The sequence below is a fragment of the Condylura cristata genome, unplaced genomic scaffold (assembly GCF_000260355.1).
Source record: "Condylura cristata isolate star-nosed mole 26May11 unplaced genomic scaffold, ConCri1.0 scaffold00031, whole genome shotgun sequence".
In the NCBI taxonomy this organism is placed as follows: domain Eukaryota; kingdom Metazoa; phylum Chordata; class Mammalia; order Eulipotyphla; family Talpidae; genus Condylura; species Condylura cristata.
Genome location: NW_004567132.1, coordinates 4,628,790 through 4,654,717, shown reverse-complemented (window position 1 = coordinate 4,654,717; position 25,928 = coordinate 4,628,790). Strand labels below are relative to the sequence as shown.

Sequence of the window (25,928 nt, the reverse complement as noted above, 5' to 3'; positions counted from 1 at the left end):
ATATGCGGTTGATAGGGACTCACTGAATATTTTTATAGGGTTAATGTTGTCAAGTATATACTTTGAAAGATTAATGTAGTCATGGAATACAGGATTGATTGGTATCTTAACAGATACCAATTAGGGAGGTTGTTTTTTGAAATCCAGATATGGAGTATATCAGTTATGCCTTAAACTGAGATTGTTGAAAAATGGCAATTTGATGTTTTGACATATGAAGGTCTTCATTATCACCTTCTAGATTATTTTATATTGCCAGATGTCGCTCTTAACTCCCTATATCTCACCTCCCCCCTAAACTTAACAACCCTGCCAGAGTTACACTAACAGCTTGCTTTGGTTCCAGACATTTTTCCAATTATGTGGGCTAAAATACATCTTGACTCTTTAATTCCTTTTTGAGTCAATTATCAAGCTCTTCTTAAGGTTTTCTAGTGAAAAGTTAGGAAGTCCTAATTCCCAATGTCTCATCCACTTTGACATATTGATAAAATTGGGCTTCAGGACCCTTAGTGGTAATACTGACACCTGAATTGTGCTGTCCCTATACTAGAATTGCGACCTTTAGAGGCTCTCACTACAAAGCAGCTGACTAGCTTCATAATTCCAAGTATCTTTTATAATGACATAGACAATAATTTGCATCATAGACTGATATAAATAATTTTTTAGAATCTTGATTCCTAGACCACAGTCTAAATAAACTTATGCTTTTCAATGTAATAGTAAAATGTGATAAAATATTATTTTTAAAGGTAATATGAAGACTTTGCTGTGTCTTAAATAATATAGTTGACATTTCTAATCAACTCTAGTAACAAATACAAAATAATAATTTAGAATAAAACAAGTATCCCAGATGTAGTTGTGGAATTTTTCATTTCCTTCTTTATTAGTATTAATTTTTTACAGCTAAACTTAAGAATATATAGCTAAACTTAAGCTTGCTTGCTATTATAATTTCTGTAGATATTTCCTTTCAATTTCTGTAAAAACAACTTCTGAAGTTTAAGATGAAAATCGCTATTAGAGTTATAGGTAAAGGTGAGTGATTCAAAGAAAGATCTTGATGTATTAATTTCAACTTGTGTTGTTTAACATATGGCAAACAGTTTCTGTAATTTAATAGGATTTTCTGTTCGTGTTAAGAATATCTTGGAGTTGAACATACTAAATGTTTTTGATTTGTAGATTGACTGGCCTATATCTCACCTTACCTGGAACATACAGGAATGATTGATCTCTTTTATCGTGAGCCCTTTCAATTTCAGAAGTGTTCTAGTTTCTGTTTTTTTAATGCATAGACATTTTATTTATATGGTATCTTATAATAATCTTTCAATAGACATTTTATTTATATGATATCTTTCAATAATCACATGATTCTACATAGTTCATAAATTTAATAGCTTAACAGGGGGAAGTAATCTGATGGTTTAGTCTTTTGTTACAGTATTATTAAAATTGATAGAATTCAGCTGCTTAGTCTTTCAAATATGTCTTGAGAAATATCTGAGTTTTGCTCAAATCTATTATGCTGCTGAAAAATTGTCAGCATACACATTAAGTCAGATTTTTTACTAAGTCATTTTTTGGATAGTGACCTTAATCCATTGATGATATTTTCTGTTTTTCTTAATGCATTTCCGAGAATTACATGACATGTTGGATGAAGTGGAGTTACACTTGTTTATATTAATTTCAATAACTAGATTAGGACTTTAATTCTGGTTTCAGCAGTATAACCTTGGGCAAATAATATAACCTCTCTGAGCCATATTTTCTTTGTCTTTCCAATGAAACTAATTTCGCTTAATAATAAGATTTAAAAAAAAATGCTATGTGTGTCAAATAATTCATTGTGACCAAAGTGGGTATAAAGCTGTTAAGACACTCATTCACTCAAAAATGTCAAGACTAAATCTGAGTTGTATAGCACTAATTGTTAATTATAACTGATGATAAGTTTTTGTATAATATTTATGAATCTAGATGTCAGCAGCTATTTTCATACTGAATTACATTTATAAATAGGGTGATTTTTTTCATACATACATTCAAATCATTGAATAGCTACACATTATCTAATAGTAGAAAAATTGTTATTTTAAATTGGTACTATGTTTATGCTAGCTAAGTAGAATTTGCATGTAGCTTCAAACTTGCATGTGAAGCAATACATGTAAACTTGTCTGAAAACAGGTTCCCTGTGTTCATATATTATAGAGAACATTGGAACATATATATCAGTATAAAACTTTCATATTCCTTATAAACTAATTTATGTTTTGCAGTATAGGCAAATGTCTAATCATGTTACATTCCTGAAACCAACACACATCAGTTATATCTAAATCAAAAAGTTCTTTGAGAAAAAGTTTGAGAACATGGTTGGAGAGAGCACAATGGTTATGGTGGATGCTGAGGACTGTGGAAGCTTCTTTCCATGGTGAAAGTGCTGCTACAGGGTCAAGCAGGAGATTCTATACCTTCAAAACAGTAATGAGGATATATTGATAAAATAGTGGTACTTCAATTAAAAAAAAAAGTCATAGTCAAAGAAATGTAGGGAATACTTGGGGAAAGATTTCATTAAGCTGGTACTTAGGACTTGTGCCCTATGCTGTATTGTATTATACCTCATTTAACATAAAAAAAAAGCATCATACAGAGGAATAAAAGCTTATTTGATTGTGAAACAAAAACATAGAACAGTTGGAGAATTTAAGAGAAAGGTAAAGTCTTCTTGGGCCTACAAGATAATTTAGAATGTTTCTTACAGAAGTAGGTGGTAAGAGAATGTAGAGATCCTTCAAAGGGAGAAATGGTAGAGGCAAGATTGTAGTGATGGAAATGAACAGTTCACTTTTGGACTTTGGAGTTGATCATTAGCTTATATCGGAAGATTAATATCAATACCAGACCTAAGGGTCATGACTGCTAGATTAGGGATTCTTTATATGCGGTTGATAGGGACTCACTGAATATTTTTATAGGGTTAATGTTGTCAAGTATATACTTTGAAAGATTAATGTAGTCATGGAATACAGGATCGATTGGTATCTAACAGATACCAATTAGGGAGGTTGTTTTTTGAAATCCAGATATGGAGTATATCAGTTATGCTTTAAACTGAGATTGTTGAAAAATGGCAATTTGATGTTTTGACATATGAAGGTCTTCAGTCTACCTTCTGATGTTATCAGCACATAAATGCATCTAAACTTTTAAAGGAAAGAAAAACTATAAGCGCTTGTTCAAATTAAGTACAGTATTTGAAGAGTTACAAAGTTTTCCTTGTTTTCTTTATTGATAATGTTTAGCAATTACAACAACAAAATCCTGCCCTTATAAGCTTAAGTGTTAATTTCATTTTCGAATATTTGGTAAGTCTCAAGCTTGGTACCATTTCAGTTATTGTATTCTGCCTTATCATGTGGCATATGGTAAATACAAAGTGAAATGCCACAGCTATATTTTATTTAGATGTTGTGTTTGTTTTTATATTTTCTTAGTCAGTTTTAGAATATGTATAATGTGGCTATGGTCATACCACCCTGAACGTGCCCAATCTCGTCTGATTTTTGAAGCTAAGCAGGTTCGGGCCTGGTTAGTACTTGGGTGGGAGGATATGTATAGTGAAGTAATAATAACTGAATTCCTAAATATAAACACTAGATAGGATTTTACAAATTTTCAAAAGATTGATCTTTCCAACTATGAGTTTTCTAAATTCACTACTTAAAGGGTTATTTGTATCTTATTTAAGTCAGTAAAATTTACTAACTCCATATTGTCTTAAGTGAGATATCCACTTAACAATAAAGCAAAGCATTCGAAATAAACTTTTTAAAAGAAAAAAATTGATATTACATATAAGAGCTGTTTTCCCCGCTGCCCTATGTCTTCTATGGACAAAACATTAAATATTCTTTCTTGTCATAAGTTGGTAGAAGTATGCTCTCTTTGTGCCTGCTAGGCTACTATTAAGAGTGCCCAGGCCCTCCCATGTTTCAAACAAGATAGAATTTTTTTCATTTCTCATTTAACATTTTCAGGCTGGCGGAAGGTTGGTGGCTCTATTCTGCAAGGTTATCCAGAAACCCTCACCAGCCAAGAACCCAACCTCTGTGGCTGCACAGTTACCACCCACATGTGCTACTGATATTTGTATTTAAAATAAATTAAAAATTCTTTGTTTATATGGAACTCTAGTCACTAGTAAGGAGGAGTGAGCAAGGAAGACACAGTTTTGTCATAAATGATACAAAAAATACATATATCATTTTTGCTTGATCAAAATTTAGTGATTTGTTGGTATGCAAGTGTGACTAGAAATATTCTTACCTGGGTGAAGTGTACTCTGCTAAAACTTGGTTTATTTGGATGCTGGGGTAGTAGGAGTATTCTCACCAAGAGGAAAAAAAAATGACTGTAAATATTTGAGGACAACTGACTGTCTAGTTCACATACCCAAGTGTTAATAATCACAATATAAGGTTTTTCCCTTTCCCTCCAAATCATCATGGGTAAAAAGTCTTATTTTCACTGGCTGTGCTGAGATTAACCTAGAAATGTGTTGTTTTGTTTTTAGTATTTCGATTCTTTCAAGTGTAACAAAATTAGCCATATGATCATTTTGACTCCAAGTCCATAGTTTGAGCATTACTTTCATTTTTCTCAACTTTGAAAAGTTGATAATCTTTTGTCTGATTGCAACCAAAAGCCTTACACTTTTATTTCTGTCTGATTTAAAATATTTTGATGATGAGTTGGTGACTTAATTGTTCCTTCTTTCTCCCCACCCCTTGTTGTTCTCCATGTTATTCACATTTATAACCATTTGTCACATAACTCCTAGATAACTAGGAGTGTAATTGCTGGATCATATTGAAATTCCATTGTTGGTAGTTTGAGGAACCTTTCACAGCTTTCCATAGTGGTTGGGCCAGTTTGCATTCCCACCAGGCAGTGTAGGAGAGTTCCTTTTTCTGCACATCCTTGCCAACATTTGTTGTTGCTAGTTTTTTTAATATGTGCCGTTCTCACTGGTGCATCGGTGAAAATTGGTGGTGGGAATTTCATGGAAATATCATACATTGTAGAAAAATGAAGGGTGATGTAATAAATGTATTAAAATAATTAAAAAAAAATCCTCATTAGAAAAAGATAATATATATATATAATTATTGCTATTTTATGTAAATGATCAATTTGTAGAATAATTTTCACTTTTAAATACTATGGACTTTTTATTGATCATTACAATAAAAATTTCTTCTGTTGACTCAGATTGTTTTGCCTTCAAAGATATGTATCTCCTTTAGAGATTTATCTGTGTTTTATCAGTGTTCTACAACTTTATTGCCCATTATTTTTGGAGTTTACCTATTTTGCCATGATATATGACCAGTGACTGTAATGCCTATAGTAACTTTAAAAACATGTTCCTAAGGTTAATTAGCTAATGTTAGTCTCTGAACTCTAATGGTCATACTTTCATTCTAATGATAAGTTGTGCAATTTTAGGCTACTTTTTATCTTTATAAGAGAATAGTATAAAAATGTCAAAAAAATTTCCTCATGCTCAGTTCACTAGTAAATATACTGCTAAATCTGAATCTTTTTGGCAGTAGTTCATGACACTCAGGGGACAATGTTTTTATAGAATGATCTATTTCAAAGGGTATTGATTTCTATTGTAGAAGATTCATGCATTTAGAGCAACTTAAAGTCAAAACAATTGTGTTTGTGCTATCTGTTTAAAATATTAGTTATCTTTAATGCATGCCCAGGTTAAGTGTCAGGAGATATATATTGCTCAACAAGGAAATTTATTGTTAGGAGACCAGGCTGTACCTGTGTTTATACACAGCATTTTCCTTAGAGGATCAATGTGAGTGTAGGAACTAGTAACAGTCAAATTTTTGTACAGTAACATTATTGATAATAAAGGAGAAGTTCATTGAGGAGAACAACAAATAAAGGAAGCATAAAAGTCTCATACTGCATGAAACTACAGAAATGGATCAAAGAGTTTGACAGGAAATTTAATGTGTACATAAGTAGAGGCTGACAGGAACATGCTGTGTATGCCAAAGGTTCCAGTGATGAAAAACCGAAACATAGTGCTCACTGACCACAGCATGAGCCTTGACACACATTGTAAATAACCCAGAGATCTATGACTGCATTAAGCACTAGGCTGGTGTATTAATGGCAGTAAATCTGTAGCATCATAAAGGGCTGGCATGTAGAAATTCCTCTGATTAATTTTTGTAATGGATTAATAGGAATATAGCAAATATTTTTATTTTAAATACTATCATTCTCCAACCTTGCCTTCTACACTGTCTTCCCCAGTGTGATCATTATTTATTTCCTTCTGTTCACCAGACTTGTGTATGTGGATACTTGTTTCAGTACCATCAAATTAACAGCTGAAGATACTACTGGTAGACAGCATCTAATCACTATCAAGTTCAAGGCAAAGGTATGTGTTATTACACTGTTGCTGTGGTCAGAAAATACTTTGAGAAATGAACTCAGTTGTTTTTTTTTTTTTTTATGTAAAGAAGTGCTAGTTGCTTCTAAGAACATAGGTCTATTGTGCTTGTAAAAATTCACTTTGGAAAGCATCAAAGAATTGATTCACCAGGTTTCTAAAAGCTTACATATAAAGTCATGTCACTGTTTTAAATTCAATTTAACCAAAATATATATTTCATGATATATGCCTCAAAACACCATCCTGTGCCTCTTATAACATCCTGCATAGTAAAGTGTTACAAGTTTGCACCACCACAAGTACACAAAGTTCTACTGATGTTTTTACCTTAAACTCTTAGTATGAATTAGCTTTGTAGTTCTTTTTTTTCTGATCTGCTAGCCCCCAATCAGATAAACATACGCATCATTTTGTCTGATTTTTTTTTAACCTTTGTATTTTAAGAATTTGTAAAGGTTATGGCTCTATTTATAGAGAGCCCTTACAAGTTGGTGATCTAGAACTATATTAATTAGCACAAAACATAACAGTTTTGTCTTTTTAGTTGAAGGCTTTGAATTTTGAGAAATAAATAGAATAAGTGAGTTCAGCATATTGATCATTTATTTAGTAATCACTACGGAAACATTAGAATTTGAGAAAAACCAGGACATCTAGCTTTTCTTTTTATTGTTCGTAGGAGTCATCAATCAATTCTATTTCAGAAGATTGCAGTGATGAAAAGATCAATTGTGTTTGTCCTTTTTAAAAATGTGTCTGGCATTTAAGCTTTCCACAAGAGAAAATTAATATATAAAGCTGTACTGGGTGACATAGAAAAGTTGTTATCTTACAGTGCCTCTATATCAGACACATTGAGAAATGAGTTTTTCTCTCTTTTTGTACACACAGAATGTTTAGGTAGGATTTTACGACTCGTGATAAGTACTGAAAAAAATTATTGGAATAGAAATCTTATTTGTAAAAGATGTTACATGGATATTTTCACTAAAATGTAAAAAGATCATTTTCCTTTTAATTTTTAAAGGTGTGCTTGTTTAAGATCAAGGAGAAATCTGCCTTTATCCTTCCAAAGGTCATATTGCCAGTGGCAATGGTTCTGTCATTTCCTTGAAAGCTTTATTTGTTTATATTTTATACATTGATAAAAGTCACTTTGCTTCTATGAAGACCAAAATGAGATTTTTTAAATACATCCTGTCCTGATTTTTTTAAAAATAGCCTCATTATAATAAGCTTTTCTATTTGGTAAGAATAATGCTTTAAGTCTATACTGCCTATAACTACACCTACAAGATTTTTTTTTAAAGATTTGTTTATGTATGCATACAGTACTGGGGTATAGGCCAGAGGTGCAGGGGTGGTGAGAGGATTCACCAGAGACAGAGTTGGGAGCAGAACAGGCAGATTGACAAATACACTGCTGAGGGGAGCAGTGGGCTAGAAAGGAGAGGTCTGCCAGGCCTTGTGGATCACCTCTGGGGTGGGGATCGAACTCTGGACAGAAGTGGCCTTGGCCAGCTTTGCAGTGCTGCTGCTTTAACCCGCTGTGCCACCAGGGAGGGGCACTACAAGATTTTATAATAAATTCCAGTTAAAGACATTATTGGTTGTATTGAGAGTGAGGATGGAACCACACATACAGTTCATTCTTCTGTTTTTTCTTATATCTTGTCAAGGATGATAAAGGGACATGTTTAATATTTCTCTGGAGAATATTTTCAAGTGTCAATTTTTGCAGCATTGACAGTTGTGAAGACTTTCATGGCAAGAGAGAAGAAAAAGCTTTATTTGAGTTAGGAAGGAATTGGGAAGAAAAATAAGCTGCCTTTTTTTTTTAAATAGGTGGAATTGAATGAATCTTATGTTGTTATAATTCATTAGTCTTTATTTGTCCATTTAGTTTAGTTTTCATGGAGACCAAAATTGTCTTGCAGATTTGGTAGTTTCTTTTTGTATGTTAAGAGTTCACAATCCAAATCTTAATACAAAATTAATTTTAAAGTGATAAGCTCACTTTTAAAAATATACCTTAAAATAGGCTTATTTTCTTAAATACATAAATATTTCATGTTTTTGATATGTAGAGGAGAAATGTTATTGTTTTATTCTTGATACCTACCCTCCCTATTTTGCCATTCAACATTGTCTTCAAAAAACTAAGGAAACATTTACAAATTTTGAGTAGAAACTCCCTACTGATTATAAATAATTTAAATAAAAAATATTTGGGATACAGGAAATAAATAAAGGGGACAGGGAACAGTTGAAGTTTGCCCTTTTTTATAGATTTTTTTTTTACAGTGACACTCACATTTACATTTATTACATATCCTGAAATATGGAGTGAAATTATCTTTAATTTTAAAAAAGAAATAGCCTAGGACTTCGCAGCTTTGGCCAAATCAGAACTAAAAACAAGTAAGTCACAGATGTGTAGCAGAGACTGAGTACTCTGTCTTACATGGGCATTTTTGTAAGTTTCATTTTGTGTATTTATTTGGAGGAAACTTCACTGCTTAAATGGTATAGTAGCAGAACAGATTGATTTTAAGCTTCCCTTAGAATATTATATGCTGAAAAAATGTGTATGACAACATACTGGATATTTTATAATGTTATCTGTATTATAATTTAAGTATAATTTTTCATAGTTATTGATTTGATTTCATTGTTTCAAGTGAGATTTGAAAAATTATAAAAGTGATTGCTGTAATTTTAGAAAATATTCCTTTGTTGATGTCAGTTAGATTTCTACAGTAACACTTTGCAGTTTTGATGGTTTTATATATACCTAGGAACGTACAATTAAAAGTTACTGGAATTTTGGTAAAGTCATGTGATGTTATATTTAGTTACCAAAGTTGTAGTCACCATTACAATACAAATGATTCTGAAAATGAGTATATAAGTCAGCACTTTCTAATTCATGTGAAATCATCCAGAATTATATATGCTTTTATATTCTGTACAGTTATATGGTTTGTTAATATGTAAGCAAAATTGATCTTAACTGTACACATAACACATACATATATGAATATAACTTAAAACATGCAAATAAAACTTCTTCCTTGTAAATTGTTTTGATTTATTGCACATATTTATATCAATTTCATAATTACATATAAATATATTTGAAATATGTAATTTCAGAAATTACATGGTAGACTTATTTATGTATGAAAGGTTGTATTTATTATAGCCTGCTTTTTTGTTTAACTGTTTCCATACATAGCATTTAGTACACTGAGTCCCACTGAATGGAGATCAAATTTTCCTTTAACATGATGTTTATATATTTAATGATTTCCAAAGTTCTAGAAGCAAGTAAAGATACTTAAGTTTTATTATCTACTTTAAATACAGTAAACATTCATTTACTTCATACTCTTATCTAGACTGAGGAGTTGTTACAGAGTTGGACTTGTTTGCTGTCAGAATCAATGGGCAGTGAACAGCAGCAACTCAACAGAGATTTTGTAGTTAGTTTTCATTTGTGCATTTCTTGATTCTTTTAACAGATACTCCCTCTAAATATAGTAATTGAGACTATATTTTAGACTGAAAGGAACTAAATATTAATTTGTATAATATTTAAAGATAAAGAAAACTAAGATCCACTGTGTTTCACACCTCAAATCACCTTAGCAGCTGACCTCACACTGAGTTAAGTTTTTTCTCTTTATCCAAAGTGATTGCTTTGATACTTTGCTCCATCAAACTTTGTACCTCTTGTGTATAACTTAAATAAGAATCAACTCTTGATGTCTCTATAGTAATAGAATTGAAATATTTAAAAATGCAACACATTTGTATTTATACTTTCTTCTTATACTGTTTTTCTAAAATACCTTATATGAAATTGTCACAGAAACAAAAATTGCCTAATCTTGTTTTTCTATAGTACCCTGCAGAGCCACCAGATTGTTTTGTGGATTTTCCTATTCCATTTTCTGTTTCATGGACACCACAGGTAAATTCTTAAATTTATTTTAAGTAGCTAAATGTTTATAGGTGGTTATTATAGGTTACAGTGTTTTGTTGTTGTTGTTGTTATTTATATACGTCTTCTAGAGTATTTTTATTAATTAGTGTCCTATTTTTCTACACACACACATTCAGCCTCTAGATCTTTATGCTAATTAGATAAATTGGAAAAACCTCTGTTTACAGAAATTTTCCTTTAAATTTAAGTCCTGCAGAACACTTTTCAGGTAATGATCAATAAGTGGAAAATTAGTTGAAATTTTTCTTATTGCTAAAACTTTTAACAGCAAAAGTTTTGATGCTTTGAAACTTTCATACTCTGAATAAAGAATAGAGATTATTTCTACTGCTCATATGAATTTAATTTCTCAGTGCATTAAATGGTATTTAACCAAGTAGTTAAGTATCAGTAGTATGTCTGTAGACATAAGATCGTATGATTGTCAGTATTATGTGCTTATATTTCTTTAAAATTTGGCAGAATGGTGATTTGGTTCATAAGAAAAGCTAATGATAGATATGGTTCTTTTTCAACAACAAAAAAATTGTGATGAAGCAAAATGGAGAGAATATTTTTATTCCTATACAAAGAAAATTTCCTAGTGACATTTTACAAATATTCTCTGAATAGATGCTACTCATATATGTGTTTTGAAACTTGGGTAGGTTCAAATAAAAATTACTTTAAATTACAAATACATAGTGTAAAGCACTTGTTTTGATTATTAAGTTGATTTAAGGAAAAGGAAATCTATAGGATTAATGTAAACTTTGTGAAAACTCAAATGACATTTTAATTGTACGGATATTCAAAAACTATTTTCAGTGGAAATTGAGAAAATAGCAAAATAATAGGAGAAGAAAACCCCTTTGACTTGCTTTTGATATTCTGATGTGTTATATAAAAACAACTCTTCATTATTTTAAAATAATTACATGTAACATGTATATATAGTTTTTTTTTGAATATGCATTTTCTGTTTGATTTATTAAGCTCACGTTTTATGTGAGATTATGAGAGAACATGGTATCTGGATTATATTCCTGTTTCTAGAGAGACTATTTCTAAACAATACTTTATTATTTATCAAAAATAAGTCCAAATAATATAATTTTGATAGTTTCTTAATGCTTTGCACTTAGATAACCATGCAAGTTATCCCCAGATTTGAATCTGTGAAAAAGTTTGTTCTACACACACACACAAACTTTTGGCATTTCCTTTCTTATTCTGTCATTTAGCAAATCATTTTTTTTTTTTTAAACATTTATTTATTTGCATGCAGAGCTGGGCTACAGGCAGGGGGAGGTGCAGGGTCAGTAAGAGGATTCACCAGAGACAGAGTGGGAAGCAGAACAGGCAGATAGATGTAGTACAATGCTGAGGGGAGCAGCGGGTGGGTCAGGAGAGGTCTGCCAAGCCATGTGGTCACCTCCGGGGCAGGCGGGGATCAAACTCATGAGGAAGTGGCTTTAGCTTCTCAGGGCTGTGCTTTAACCTGCTGTGCCACCAGGGAGGGCCAGCAAATCATTTTTTTTTTTTTTTTTTTTGACTCCAAGACTGGAGACACTGAGGACAATTTCTTTTAAATTTTTAAATGTAAATCTCTACTTAATACCAGCTCAGTGCCTTACACATAAGCATGGAACAATTGTTTACAACAGTAATTCCCGTTCAAGTTTTAGATTTTTCTGTTCTGTATGAGCTTCAAGAAAGTAATAGAAATCATATAAATTCTCTTTTAAATTATAGTATATAAAAAAATTTTTTAGCAAGCTACAGATAAAAATTTGAATACCTTTTTACTCACAGGTCATTTTCATAGATGTTAATATTTTGTTATATTTGTTTCAGTACTCTCTTCCTGGATTTTAAGAAATACATCTCTGGGATTTATTCAACATTGTCACATTCTTTACCAAATGATTATATTTTTATACTTGTATCGAGCAATGAATGCATGGTAATCCCCAATCCTTTCTGAGGCTGAGTCTGAGTTTAGTCTGACCTTATTTCTTACAAATTGGTAACCTTTGCTTATTTAAATATATTATTATAAAGATTCCTTATTTATTTAGAATACTAACGCTTTGTTACATAGGATATAAGTATCTTCTGTTTGGGTTATCTTCTTAAATTTTTGTTTAAAACTTAAAAGTTTAACTTTTAAGTGTGATCACATTTAGCAGTCACTTTGTGATTCTTGTTTTGTGTGTTTGGAATAAGAAAATCTTGAGCATATGTGTGTGGTATACCTTGTGGTAACCAATGTTACGTCTATAAAAATCCTACAACAGCTAAATGAACAAAATCTGCTTTATCTTGTTCTAATGCTATCTGTTCTGAAGTAACTTTTGTATATGTTTAAATACTCAAGATAGAAATCTGTGTTTATACTTGCCTACCTTATATACTCATAAAACTTGGATATATTAATTTATTGAGGTCTGGGAATGATTTCACAGTTGTTCTTTTACACATGCTACTATCCTTTACAAAATTTCAAAAACTATTTGTTTCAAAAACTAGACTATAAGTCTAGCTATACATCATAAACACCTTGGTGATGGTTCCAGTAGTATGAAATTTTGAGTCTTATCGGCATGGTAAGGATGTTGGCAATATTAGATCTTTTTTTTATTGACTAATTGGAAATAATTCTGCTTGTGAGAGTTATTTTTTCCAACAGTTTTTAAACAGTCGTAGTTTTAAGCAACAGAAATGGTACTATTGCAGTCCAATTGCAAAGTTGTATTTAAGAGATTGTAAATAGGTTCCAGATAATTTTTTTTTTTCTAATTCCTTGTCTGTTTTTGTACATTTCCTCTTTAGATTCTGTTTTTCTGGACTTTAACTTGGAAGATCTTTTCTTTCTGTAAAATAATAGACATGGCTTTGTGGCATCCATATTAAAAATGGGTAATTTTCCTTATGGTCCCTGTCTTCCTGCTGGGTTGATAATGTTTTGATGTATTTTTCTTTTGCTCTGATGAGAGGTCTGCTGCTGCTGCTCTGACATATTCATTTGGATGAATAATTATAACTTGCACAATGTCAAGCTGAAGATGGTAGGGTTTTGTGCGTCATGACAAGCCTAGTAGCCAGTGCAGGTGTCTCACAGCATGATCAGCAGCAGCCAGTGTATTCTGGCTCAGAGGAGACATTTAGAGTAGTAAGAAATCAGCACCAAGGGCAAGGCTGCTGCTACTACTGCTGCCGTGGTTTGTGCCAAATAAATGCAAAGTGCTTCTCAAAGACAAGTGACTGCACACCTCTTTTACGAAATTTACTTTGTTTACCCGGTAATGTAATAGCACCTCATGATTTTGATCTTATTCTGCTTCCCAACATCACAGATACCTCAAAATGTATCTTTAACAACCTGCTACCTTTTGGACTTTTAAATACAGGCAGGTCATGTATAGGAATACTGTTGATAAAAGAGAAAGTAGAATGCCCTAAGATAAGAAATTAAGTGCTTTGATATTAGTGATTGTATAAAAGTAAAACCGGTTTTCTCCAGGTCCCTGATCAGACCCACATGGATGTTAAAATTGCACTTCTACCCATTGATATGCTGTTAGAGACAGACGTGGTGGCATATTCTTACCATGGCACTTGGAGTCTTTAGTTTTGCTATGATCTAGTAATCAATAGTCTTTATATTTTTTATAATAGAAATTTCATATTCTTGGAGTGATGCCATGAGTGCAAGAAGTGCAAAACTAATGATAAAGCCTCTGGCTGGTAATCTGATGGTGATGAGAAATTTGTAATTAAAGGAAACAGTCCTTTTACATAGCAGGGAGCAAAGTCCATTATTTAGAGCAGCAGACTAGCAGTTGGTTATCCTGGGTTCTGTTTACAGTTCAGCCACTGCTTTAATTGTAAGTTTCAGACAAGTCACATGATTGCAGTTTGCCTCAATTCATATGTATATGGAAATCATGAACTTTTTCTCTTTCAACAGAGATATTAAGAAAAATAATTTTGATGTAAAGCAAATAGAATGTTGGGGGAGAACCCTCAACAGCCACTGTAAGGGTACTGTGGGTGTTTTTTATTTGAACTTAATGAATTGTCTTCCCAATCTTGGATTTCTCTTTGCCCTCTCTGTTGGAGAACTCACAGTCCTGGGTTTTGGTCACTTCACTTTTATATTGGCTTAGTAAATATACTTTTGCCTTCTTGACAGGTTTATTGTTGATACAATAGTATGGATGAAAAGATTATCAAAGGGATCAAAACAAAGACACTCAGTTCTTTGAAATAATGTAATAATAATGTGATATGATAGAAGAAATATTATTGTGACCAGAAGGACTCAGTGACTTACTACCTACTTCATTTTTTTTCTCTATAGCATTATTTTAAAAGTTTCCTGTATGATTCTTAAAACGAGAGAAAATATAAACAATTAAAAAATACAAAATCACTTTTAATGTCTTCATTTAGAATTGGGTTCTCGTTGAATAATAGTTTTGAAACTGTGCCTATTACTTAAACTTTTTTAGTTTTTAAAATACTGTTATGAAATTATTATCCCAGGTAATCTTAGAATCATTTAATTTTTAGTTGTAGTTGTAATTGGGTTTAACATTTGTCCATGAAATTAAAAAGTGATATGTAAGTGATATGTTCAGATTCTAAGAGCTTGTTATCTTTATTTAGGTCTTTCATCTAAGTCAGTTTCTTAAACTACATAATGCATATTTTGGTTGAATTTATTCCTTTTTCTTTATTTTTTTTTTGCAATAAATGCCAGCTTTTGTTTTATTGTGTATTATTACTTTGTTTTTAAATGGTACCTTTTTAAATCATTAAGGTAGTCATAGTTAACGCCACTGTATTTTCAGAAATACATGATCCCACCTCTTCAGATATATATGCCACAGCACAACTACCATGAAGGGCTCCACAATTCTCTACCACAGTTCATCCGGTCCTTCCACCTTTGCTTTTAACACCCCTCCTCCATTACTAGGTTCAATTTTACAGTCAGATTACTAGAGTTTGTTTTTGGTTTGATTTTTGGCTGGTACTTTTTTTCCCCTCCTCTATATTCCACATATGAATGAAGCCATCCGGTATTTACCTTTCTCCTGGTTTATTTCACTTAGTATTATTGCCTCTAGTTACATCCATGTTGTCTATCGCACATGGCAGAATTTCACCTTTTTTTTCTTTATAGCTGAGTGGCATTCCGCTCTGTATATATATTATGTTTTCTCATCTGGCCTTGGGCACTTAGGTTGTTTCTATAACTTGGCTATTGTAACTAGCACTGCAGTGAACATAGAAATGCATACATAGCCCTTCAAATTAGTGTGGTTACATTTTTCAGGTAAATATGTAGGAGTGGAAATACACCAGAGGATAGATCTATTTTTTTTTTTTAAGATTTATTTATTTGTACATACAGAACTGGGGTACAGGCCAGAGGTTCAGGGGCGGTGAGAGGATTCACCAGAGACAGAGTGGGGAGCAGAACAGGCAGATGGACTAAGTACACTGCTGAGGGGAGCAGCGGGCAGGTCAGGAGAGGTCTGCCGTGCCATGTGGTCACCTCCGGGGCAGGCAGGAATGGAACTCATGGGGAAGTGGCTTTAGCTTCTCAGTGCTGCTCTTTAACCCACTGCGCCACCAGGGAGGGCCCAGGATAGATCTATTTTTAATTATTTGGCAACCTACATACAATTTTCCATAAGGGCTGGACCATTCTTACACCCAACAATGTTTACGAATTCCTTTTCCTCCACATCCTTACCAACATCTCTTGTTTCTCAACATTATGATGTAGGCCATTCTCACAGTTGTGAGATGGTGTCTCCTTGTGGTTTTGATTCTCCTTGTGGTTTTGATTTACATTTTCCTGATGATAGTGATGGTGAGCAATTTTTTCATGTGCCTTTTGGCCATTTGTCTTTGGAGAAGTGTCTAGGTTTTCATCCCATTTTTTGATTGGGTTATTTTCTCTTTGCTGAGATATATGCATTCTTTGCTGAGCTTGGAAATTAACCCCTTTTTATATGCTAATGCACACTATTTTCTCCATTCATTAGGATGAGTTTTTGTTTTTATTGTTGTTTCCTTCATTTTTTAGTTTAATGTAGTTCCACTTGTTTTTTTGTTTGTTTGTTTCTCTTGCCAAGGATGTGAATCCCCAAATTACTATGCCTGTGTCATGAAATGTTTTGCCTAAAATTCTTTTATGAATTTTACAGTTTCTGGTAATTTTTTTTTTAGTTGAGGAAATGTTGATTTGTGTTAATGTATTTTGCAGTTTAGGATTCCCCCCTTCCAATGCTGTTACCATAGTGCTGTCGCAACTAAGTCATCTGTAGTCCATCAACATAATCTGTTGTGCTCCCCACTTTGTGCTTGTTCTCCCTCATCCTCCAACCCCCACTGCCTCCCCCTCTCCACACAAATACACACCTCATCAGTTCAATAGTCTTTTCAAGGACTTGTTTTTAGGTTTGTCTTTGTCTAACCCTTCTGTGTCTAGAGCCCATTTTGAGTTAATTGTATATGGTGTAGCATAGCAATCTAGTTTTACTTTTTTTGCATGATACTGTTTAGTTTTACCAACACCATTTGTTGAAGAAATTTTCCTTTATCCAGTGTATACTCTTACTAACTCCTTTGCCATTGATTAAGCATTCATACAAATGTGGGTTTAGGTCCAGCTCTAAAGTCTATTCCATTGGTCTTTGTTTCTTTTTATTCCAGTGTCCTACTGTCATGATTACTGTAGCTTCCTAGTATAGCTTGAAGTCTGGGAGTGTGTTACCTCTAATCTTGCTTTTTTAAAAATCAGTATTGCTTTTCCTATTCAGGGATGTTTGTGGTTCTATATAATTTCAGTACTGTTTCTATTTCTTGAAAGAATTCCATTGAATCTTGATAGGGATTGCAGATCTGTATATTTCTTTGGATAAAAGGCCATTTTAATAATGTTAATTCTTCCAATCCATGCACACGGTTTTTTCTTTCCATTTCTGTGTGTTGTCTTCTGTTTTTCTTAACAATGTTTCATAATTTTCTTTGTGCAGTTTAAGAAGATTTATTGCTATTCTGAATGTGATCAAGATTTATACTTTCCAAATGTTTCTCATCAGAATATGGGCAATCTATTCATTTTAGAAAATACTAAATTTAAAATTTTTATATAAAAATTAGACATGAGCATAATTAAAAAAAAAAGTTAAGACAAGCTAACTTTTACCAACTTCTAGACTTACCAGCTTTTTTCTCCTTTTCCATGATCAGTCACTTTTGTTAGCAGATCCTTTTGGTGTTATAATTTATGTTACTACATTTTCTTGTAGTTATAGTCCCTTTGTTCTTTCATACTTACAATGTTTGTTGTAGGTGTTTTCTGTTAAAATTTTCATTTTAGATAGTGAATTTGCTATTTCCTCCAACTCTTCTGATCCACAGATGCATATTTTTAAAGTTCTGTTAGCCACAGATACACTGTAATTGTATTTATTTATGCATACAGAACTGGGTTATATGCCAGAAGTGTAGGGGCAGTGAGAGGATTCAGCATAGTCAGAGTAGGGAGCAGAACAGGCAGATCTACGAAGTACATTGCTGAGGGGTGCAGTGGTTAACACAGGATAGGTCTGCTGTGCCATGTGATCACCTCCGGGTTGAGGATGGAACTCGCACCCAAGCCAGTGGTGGCCAGCTTTGTAGGGCTACCAGGGAGGGCCCTGTTAATGAATATTTCTGTATATTTTTCAGATATAAGCAGCACAGTTAACTATTATTTATTTTTTTCTTTTTCCCTGGTTTGGTTTATTCCTAGAGTTAACGGTTGTCCTACTCACTTCCTTAGTTTTCTCAGTACTGCAAACTAATTCAACACCCAACTTGCCATCAGTAGTCTAAATGTCCTTTTTGTAATACATGTAGGATTTTCTGTTTGCTTGTTTTTCTGAGATATTTCATCAACATTACTTACCTTCCTGTTTTTTTTTTTCTTTTTTAGCTTCCATTACATTAATTTCTAAGAAAATTTTCATAGATGTATCTTCTTTTGTCCAGGAAGATAATATATTTTTCCGTCTCTGAATATCAGCCTCTGTTTACTTGAGTTGTTTTTTCACTACTAGTATATAAAGTACATGTACTTTATAAATTGATCATTATTATCATAAACAGCTGTGGAAGCTCAGAATGCATATGTTGGGTTTCTCAAATGCAGCTTCATTGTAGATTCATCTGTCTAAGTCACATAACAGGGTACTCCAATATTATGTGTCTTGATACACCTCAATATATCTTTAGGTCTTTTTCAGTGGTTGATTGGTTATCTTTCTTGGAAATGACTCTTTTAAACTTCTGCCTGCTAGCCATTGAGTAAGCAGAAAATGATTTTCTGAGTTACCTGCATACCAAGGCCTTGAACAGAAACCACAGCATGGATTAGAAATAGTTAACCTATGGCTTATTACACTGATAGGGATAAATAACTGTAAAAGAGATCTGCTTACAGAGTAAACTTGCATATCACAGAACAGGTAATTATGGTAGATTTGGAACTGAGAAGCAAAAAAATGTTTCCCTTAGTTATCACTTGTTTTTTCTCCGGCTGGCCTTTTTAAATTGTATGTGGTAGTCATATTTTTAAGAAGTTTTTTTCTGGGCTTATATATACAAATCAATTCATAAATAATTTATATCCATTGCCTGTAAAATCTTAACTAATTATTAAATTATTCATTTGGATTTTTTGGAACATAGCATCATTTGTACATGCCGATTTTATTTTCCCCTTTTCCATCTTTACACCTTTATTTTAATTGTTTGGAGGGCGTCTCAGTGTTTTTGCTATACTTTAATATAGAGTAAAATAGAAGTAGTCTTGTTTTTTTTCTGATTTCAAAGGAAAAATAAATTTTCATTATTGAGTAGATTTTTGCTGTGTTATTTGGACTGAGCTCTTTTTCAGTAATAATGTAATTTGTTCCCATTTCTAATTTTCTAAGAATTTTGATAGAAATGAAAATTTGATTTTTTTAATTCTCTTATATTAAGATGACCAGATGTCTTTCCATTAATACATTAATGTGGTGAATTATATTCTTTGATTCAGTAATGTTAAACCAACCTGTATTCTTAAACTAATCTGTCTGTCAGTACACAGATATACACGTGTGCACACACATATACACACATGCATATTTACTCTTTTGTATTTTGCCTATTGTTGGGTTCCATTTCTTAATAGTTTTAGGTGTTTTGCATTTCTGATCATAAAGGCATCCTGCTCTTGTTATTTCCACTATTTTGATATTGTTAATTTTTTATGCCCTCCTTGTTTTTGTGAAATGTCTTAAAGGAAAAAAAGTATCATTTTGGGAGGGAGTAAACTTTGATGTATGTGTTTATGCAAACCTCCTAAGTTTTCCACCTTTTCATATATGACTAAATATGTATCTTTACCTTTATTTGAATTCTGATGTATACTTAAACTAGCTGTGAGCATATTGTTAACTTTTTTTCGCAGCTTTCATCGACTGCTAGTTAAAGAAAAGTATTCATAGTTTTAAATAAGTATGCTAAATATGAATGGGAATTCATATTTTCAAATACAGGTCAAGTGACAATATAGTTTGGAGGGATTAGTGTGCAAGTTTAGGGTATTTTGGACAATGATTAAACTTAAGGAAGGAGAGCTGACTCAGAAAGATCTCCTAGGGAAGTTATCCTATTTTTAGTGCTTTGTGAGATGAAATTAGATAGCTGTTGTGGTCAAAGCTTTCATCTCTTAATATTTACGTTGAAAAAGTACATTAAGCCAAAAAGCACAAACCATCATTGTTCAGTAGAAAACAATTTAAATGCTACATTTGTTGCCTACCATTTGTGGAGCATGGAGGTAGATCCTGAGATTAACTAAGGTGAATGAGACAGCTTCCCGTGCTTGGAGTAGCCTTCCAGAAGAATTTGGCCTGATAAAAGAGAGGTACTGAAAGTTATGAAATATGATTTTAATGAAATTTGTTTAGTACATAAGCTGTTTTGATATGGCAGAAAGAACAAAGGCATGACATTGTAGGAGATAATACATGAATCGTACTTCATTTGATGAGTTTTGGTCAGAGTTACAGATTAAGATTGGATTTTCCCCCTAGAATTAGGCAGTTTATGCTATCTGAATTCTGATGTTCTTGGGCCCTGTCCTCAAAATGGTATAGTTATAAGGGGGAAAGAAGGTATCGTTTTCAGGATCTTATATTTTAATAGCATTTCCCATGGGAATTTTTCTTTTGTTTTTGACTGCTAGTAAGGTTAAGGTGAAGAAGGTTTGCTAATCTAATATACTTAGGAAATTCTTGATATAAATCTGTTGTTTCTTTACTTAGGAGTTCTTAAATTTCTTAATAAATCTGTTGTTCTTAGGAGTTCTCAAACTTCTTAATGAGATTTGTTATGAATCTCCAGTATGACAACTTCCTCCCAGCATAACCTCCCCCCACCCATTACTCCTTGAAAACTGCTGTCTGCATTAGTTTTCAGAAAAACTTACTATTTTTTAGTGCTAGATATATCACTCTTAGTGTAGAGGAGGAGTCTAAGTGAGGATGGCAGGACTAAAGGAAACGAGACTTGTATACCTATCTATGCATAAGTAATTAGGTCTATTTTAGGTTAATGGTTGCAGGGAAAGTGGAAGGGGGATTGTGAAACTACACAGATTACTGTGATAAAACTTGGAGATTGTGCATGAGATCTCATGGCTTCTTCTTAGTGCTCCTGGTTAGCTGGTTATAGAATGCAGGAAGAAGAGTTCAGTTTGGAGTATGAGGTGCTGATGGTATATCTAAGTGAATGTGTATAGTGGACAGTTGGGTATATGACTTTCAATCTCAGCCAGTTACTTGCCAGATAAGGAAGAAGATATTGTATCATTGTAACTTCAGTTGATTTCTAAGATTATCAAAGTTTAAGATTTATAAAAGTCTTAAATCTGTGCATTGTATCTAATGTACTTTTATATAATGCCCCCCCCCTTTTTTTTTTGCCAATTCAAAGACCCAAAGAGATAACTTGTATATAACAGGCTTTTTTATCAGATCCCTTCAATATCATCTTATAATAAGAGATTTACTTATGTTAGTCTGACTTTGTTGTGGACCTTCATAGTAGACTTCTTAGTTAATTTTGCTGGCCCACTGAAACGTAGTAAAAAGGGTTCTCAAAGTGAATATATGGGCCAAATCCTGACACATTTCTTACCCAGTGCATGGCCTTGTATAATTTATCTCCAGCTGTATAGAGAGGGAAATAATACTTAGTTTGGCCATAGATTGCCAGTAAAAATAAAATGAGATACTACATATGGAAACCCTTTTGAATTATAAAGTGCTATACAAATTTACAAAGTCATTACAGTTTGTGAATTGAAAGTCTGTTAAAATAGCAAGACGATATGGACAATGAAATGGTTTTTTCAAATATAATATGCTTTATATTTGCATAGTGTACATATCCACATCTATATATAACAATAAATCGTTATTATCTTTCTTTGTGCATTGAACTACATATACTTAAAGGCAGTATTTCCATGTCTGTGCAGCAATAATTAAGTTTTCTGGTGTTCAAAATGAAATAGGGATGATTAATGAAAAATGACTGTCAACCTCACAAGGCAGTATGGTTGAGATGGATGACTAATATGCACATTCTGTACTTCAGAATAGGGGAGTAGAGAGAAATATTGTTTGGTTTTACAGTTCTATTGGTTAATATATTGTTAGTACTTGGACTAACTGTATTCTCGAATAAATCATTAGAATATGCAGGTGTCCCAAGTAAATGAAAATATATAAATATCTGTCTGCAAATAGCTTCTTAATATTGTGATTTAATTTGAAATACTTTTGGATAATAAAGATCATTTTAGCTAATATAAGTGAAACAAACGATGTTAACACAATTATTTTTTATTAACACTCTCTACCTTGTGTTCTGATCTGATTAGGGAGCCTGTCTGGTAATTGGTATACTTATCGGTACTTTATTTTCAGTACAAAGGCTAGGTTGAAATGTGTAGGCATTGGTACACCTAGTGTATATGTTTCTATGTGTGTGTATGTGTTTTAGTCACTTTTAGAAAAATAGATGATCACTTCAGAGTGAACTATGAAATAATTACTTTGAATATGATCTGCTAGAATCACTGATATTAATGCTTTCATTTTGAAGTTTGTTTTCCCTTTTTGGTGCTAAAATAGTAGTTAAATATTACTAAAGCAATTTAATAGATTGATACAATCAAGCAAAACAAATTTTGTAGCTAAAGCACAAGTTAAGTATAAACGAATTTTGTAGCAAGAGCAGAAGGTAGGCCATGGGATGGTTTTGTTTTATTTTCCCCTTTGGTGGTTTGACATCACTGCTAGAAGGTAGCTACTGACTCTGATTGTGAGGATGACATTGGCAGCTAGCAGGACACTGCCAATCTATCCACTACTAGTTTTGACCTTAATTAGAAATTAAAAATCTTTGTGGCCATTTATCCCCTTATTTTGTTGTTTTCAGCTAAACTTTATTGAGAAGGGGAGTAGCACCTTTTTATGTATGAACTAATTGGAAACAAAAGCTAGACTAGCTTCTTTTATATTAACTGGCCTCTCTTTTTAGTTATGTAAACCTTTATAGTTAAAAACAATTAACACAACATATTGGAAATGTATTTAAACCAAACATTAAGGTTTTAAGCAGCAATGTACAGAAATTATTTTTCAGAGTTAACATCTGAGAGAAAAGAAATCATAGACGAACAACGAAAGGGTTTGTTTATCAGTCAGAGGTCAGGCTTCCACCACATGTAAGCCCTATCCTGGCATTCTTGACATTTCATGTTCTTTTTAAATATAGTAATAAAATTTGCCATTGCACCCCATTTTTTGACTGTAAGGCTCAGTAGTAGTAAATTTATAATGTGCTGTCATCACCATCATCCATCTGGATTTCTTTTCATCTTGTAAAACTGAAACTTAGTAAACAATAACTCCCCACTTCCCTTCTCCTAGACTATAGCAACCACCATCCTATTTGTAGGATTTTGACTGTTCTTAGGATCTCATCTAAGTGGAATCATACAGTATTTGTCTTTTTTGATTGATTTATTTCACTTCACATAACGTCCTCAGGGTTCACACGTTACAGCATCTGTCAGAATTTCCTTCCTTTTTGAGACTGAAAATACTCTGTGGCATGTGTATAACCATATTTTGTTTATTCATCTATTGATGTACTCTTGAATTTTTTCCATGTTTTAGCTGTTAGTGAATACTACTGCTGTAAGCATGGGTATACAAATAAATCTTTTGAGTTTCCAGTTTTGATTCTTTTGGGTGTATACCATAAAGTAGAATGGTTACATCATGCAGTAATTCTGTTAGTAATATTTCGAGGCACTATAATACTTCACAGCAGCTACATCATTTTATATTTGTACCAACAGTGCAAAGAGTTCCAGTTTCTCCACCTCCTCACCAACATTTGCTATTTTCTTTTTCTTTCTTTTTTTTTTTTTTGTTAGTAGCCATTCTAATGTGTGTGAAGTAGTATCATTGTGTACATTTTCCTAAGTGTCTGGGGAAATGCATACTCATTACTTACATGCATTTCATATTAGGTGATGTGGAAAATCTTTTCATGTATATAATGCTGACCCTTTGTAGATTTGGAGAAATGTCCAGTTAGTTCCTTTGCTTAGTTTTGAATTAAGTTTCTTAGCATTTATGGATCAGTTGAGTTTCAGGATTTTTCTGCGTATTGTAGATATTAATCCCTTATTCAATACGAGATTTGTATATACGCCTTATTACTCTGCTGATACAATGTTTTGATGTACAAAATTTTTGAGACTTTATCAAGTCCTACTTACATAATTTTTTCTACTATTCTTTTGAGTTTATTATTGTCATTTCCAAGGAATCATTACCAGTGTTGTGACACTTTTGCTGTGTTTTCATCTAAGAGTTTAGATACTAGCACTTATATACAGATCTTGATTCCATTTATATATTTATACACACACGCACACACACACACACACACACACATATATGCGTATTTACTAAATACGAGCCAACTTTATTCTTTTTTCCATATGAACAGCATGTCTTTCCTTCATTGAATGGTCTTGGTACCCTTGTCAAACATAACTGACCATATATACAAGGATTTTATTTCTAGGATCTCTATCCTAGTTTGCCAGTCTATAAAAATCTTTCTATATACTACTACTGTACTGTTTTGATTACTGTAGTTTGGTAGTAAGTTTTGAACTTAGAAATTGTGATTTGTGCTTTGATTTTTCCACTTTGTTCCTCCAGCTTTTGTGGGTCTGCTAATCCTAGGCAGCTTGTTGGGTCATAATTTTTGTTATCTGCAGTACTGCATTCCTATCCAAGGTCAGAACTGCCCTTCAGAAATTGGTCAATCAGTCATAGGAGCCAAACCTTACAAGGTGCCTTTCAAATCAAGAGCAGAAAGCCTGATTACCCTGGGAAGGTATGCATCAAGAGGTATGACCAGGAATGCATGGGGTGCTGATGATGGATGCATAAACTTACTTCTGAATCATACATCATGAGGTATGACTAGGAATACCTGGGGGGCCAAGGATGGGTCTATGAGAAGGGACAACAGTAGCTCAGCCTTTGTTAATCAGTGGAACCCTTTGTTCATAAGATTGAAACCTGACTGGGGAACTAGGGCTGAATCTCAATTACAATACTAAGTCATCAAGAAGTTGAGAAATGCCTGCAGGGCAGACTCCAAATTCTGATACTATAGATGACAGCACATTTTTCTAGTTACTTCCTCTTTCTCCTTAGAACTGATGTTATATGAATATTCCTTTAATAAAAAGGCCAGGATGTTTCTCTTCAGAAGCACCCCACAATATGTAGCCTGCTCCACGACTCCAGTTTCTTTATCAGTGTGGTGTTGCCTGGTACAATAAGCTTTGCCCTGTTTCAACTTTGCTGTGGTCCAGTCACTTGAGATTTTGTAAATTTTTTTTTTGAAGATTTATTTATGCATACAGAACTGGGGTACAAGCCAGAGGTGCAGGGGTGGTGACAGAGTTCACCAGAGACAAGAGGGAGGAACAGAACAGGCAGATCAAGAAAGTACACTGCTGAGAGGAGCAGCGGGTAGGTAGGTCTGGAAAGGTCTGCTGCACCTTGTGGATCACCTCCAGGGCCGGGGATTGTACTCCACAGTGTACTTTCACTGATCTGTCCATTCTGTGCCCCACTCTGTCCTAATCCATTGTACCACTAGGGAGGATCTGCCTTATTTTTAACCAGTTCTTTCTTTTCTTTTTTTTTAAACAGATTTGCAATAGTTCTTCTATAACAGCTGTAGATAAAGTGAATTTGCTTCACTTGC

The 25,928-nt window shown here is 33.0% G+C and overlaps 1 protein-coding gene across 1 annotated transcript in view; it reads left to right on the top strand.

Annotated features, from left to right (window-relative positions):
- Positions 1–25,928, top strand: part of FANCL (Fanconi anemia, complementation group L) — a 65,211-nt gene that overhangs the window by 26,335 nt on the left and 12,948 nt on the right. The window contains exons 6-7 of the mRNA XM_004691340.2: positions 6,397–6,493; positions 10,416–10,484. Of these exons, the coding sequence (XP_004691397.1) occupies positions 6,397–6,493; positions 10,416–10,484 (166 nt within the window). The remainder of the gene's footprint in view (positions 1–6,396; positions 6,494–10,415; positions 10,485–25,928) is intronic.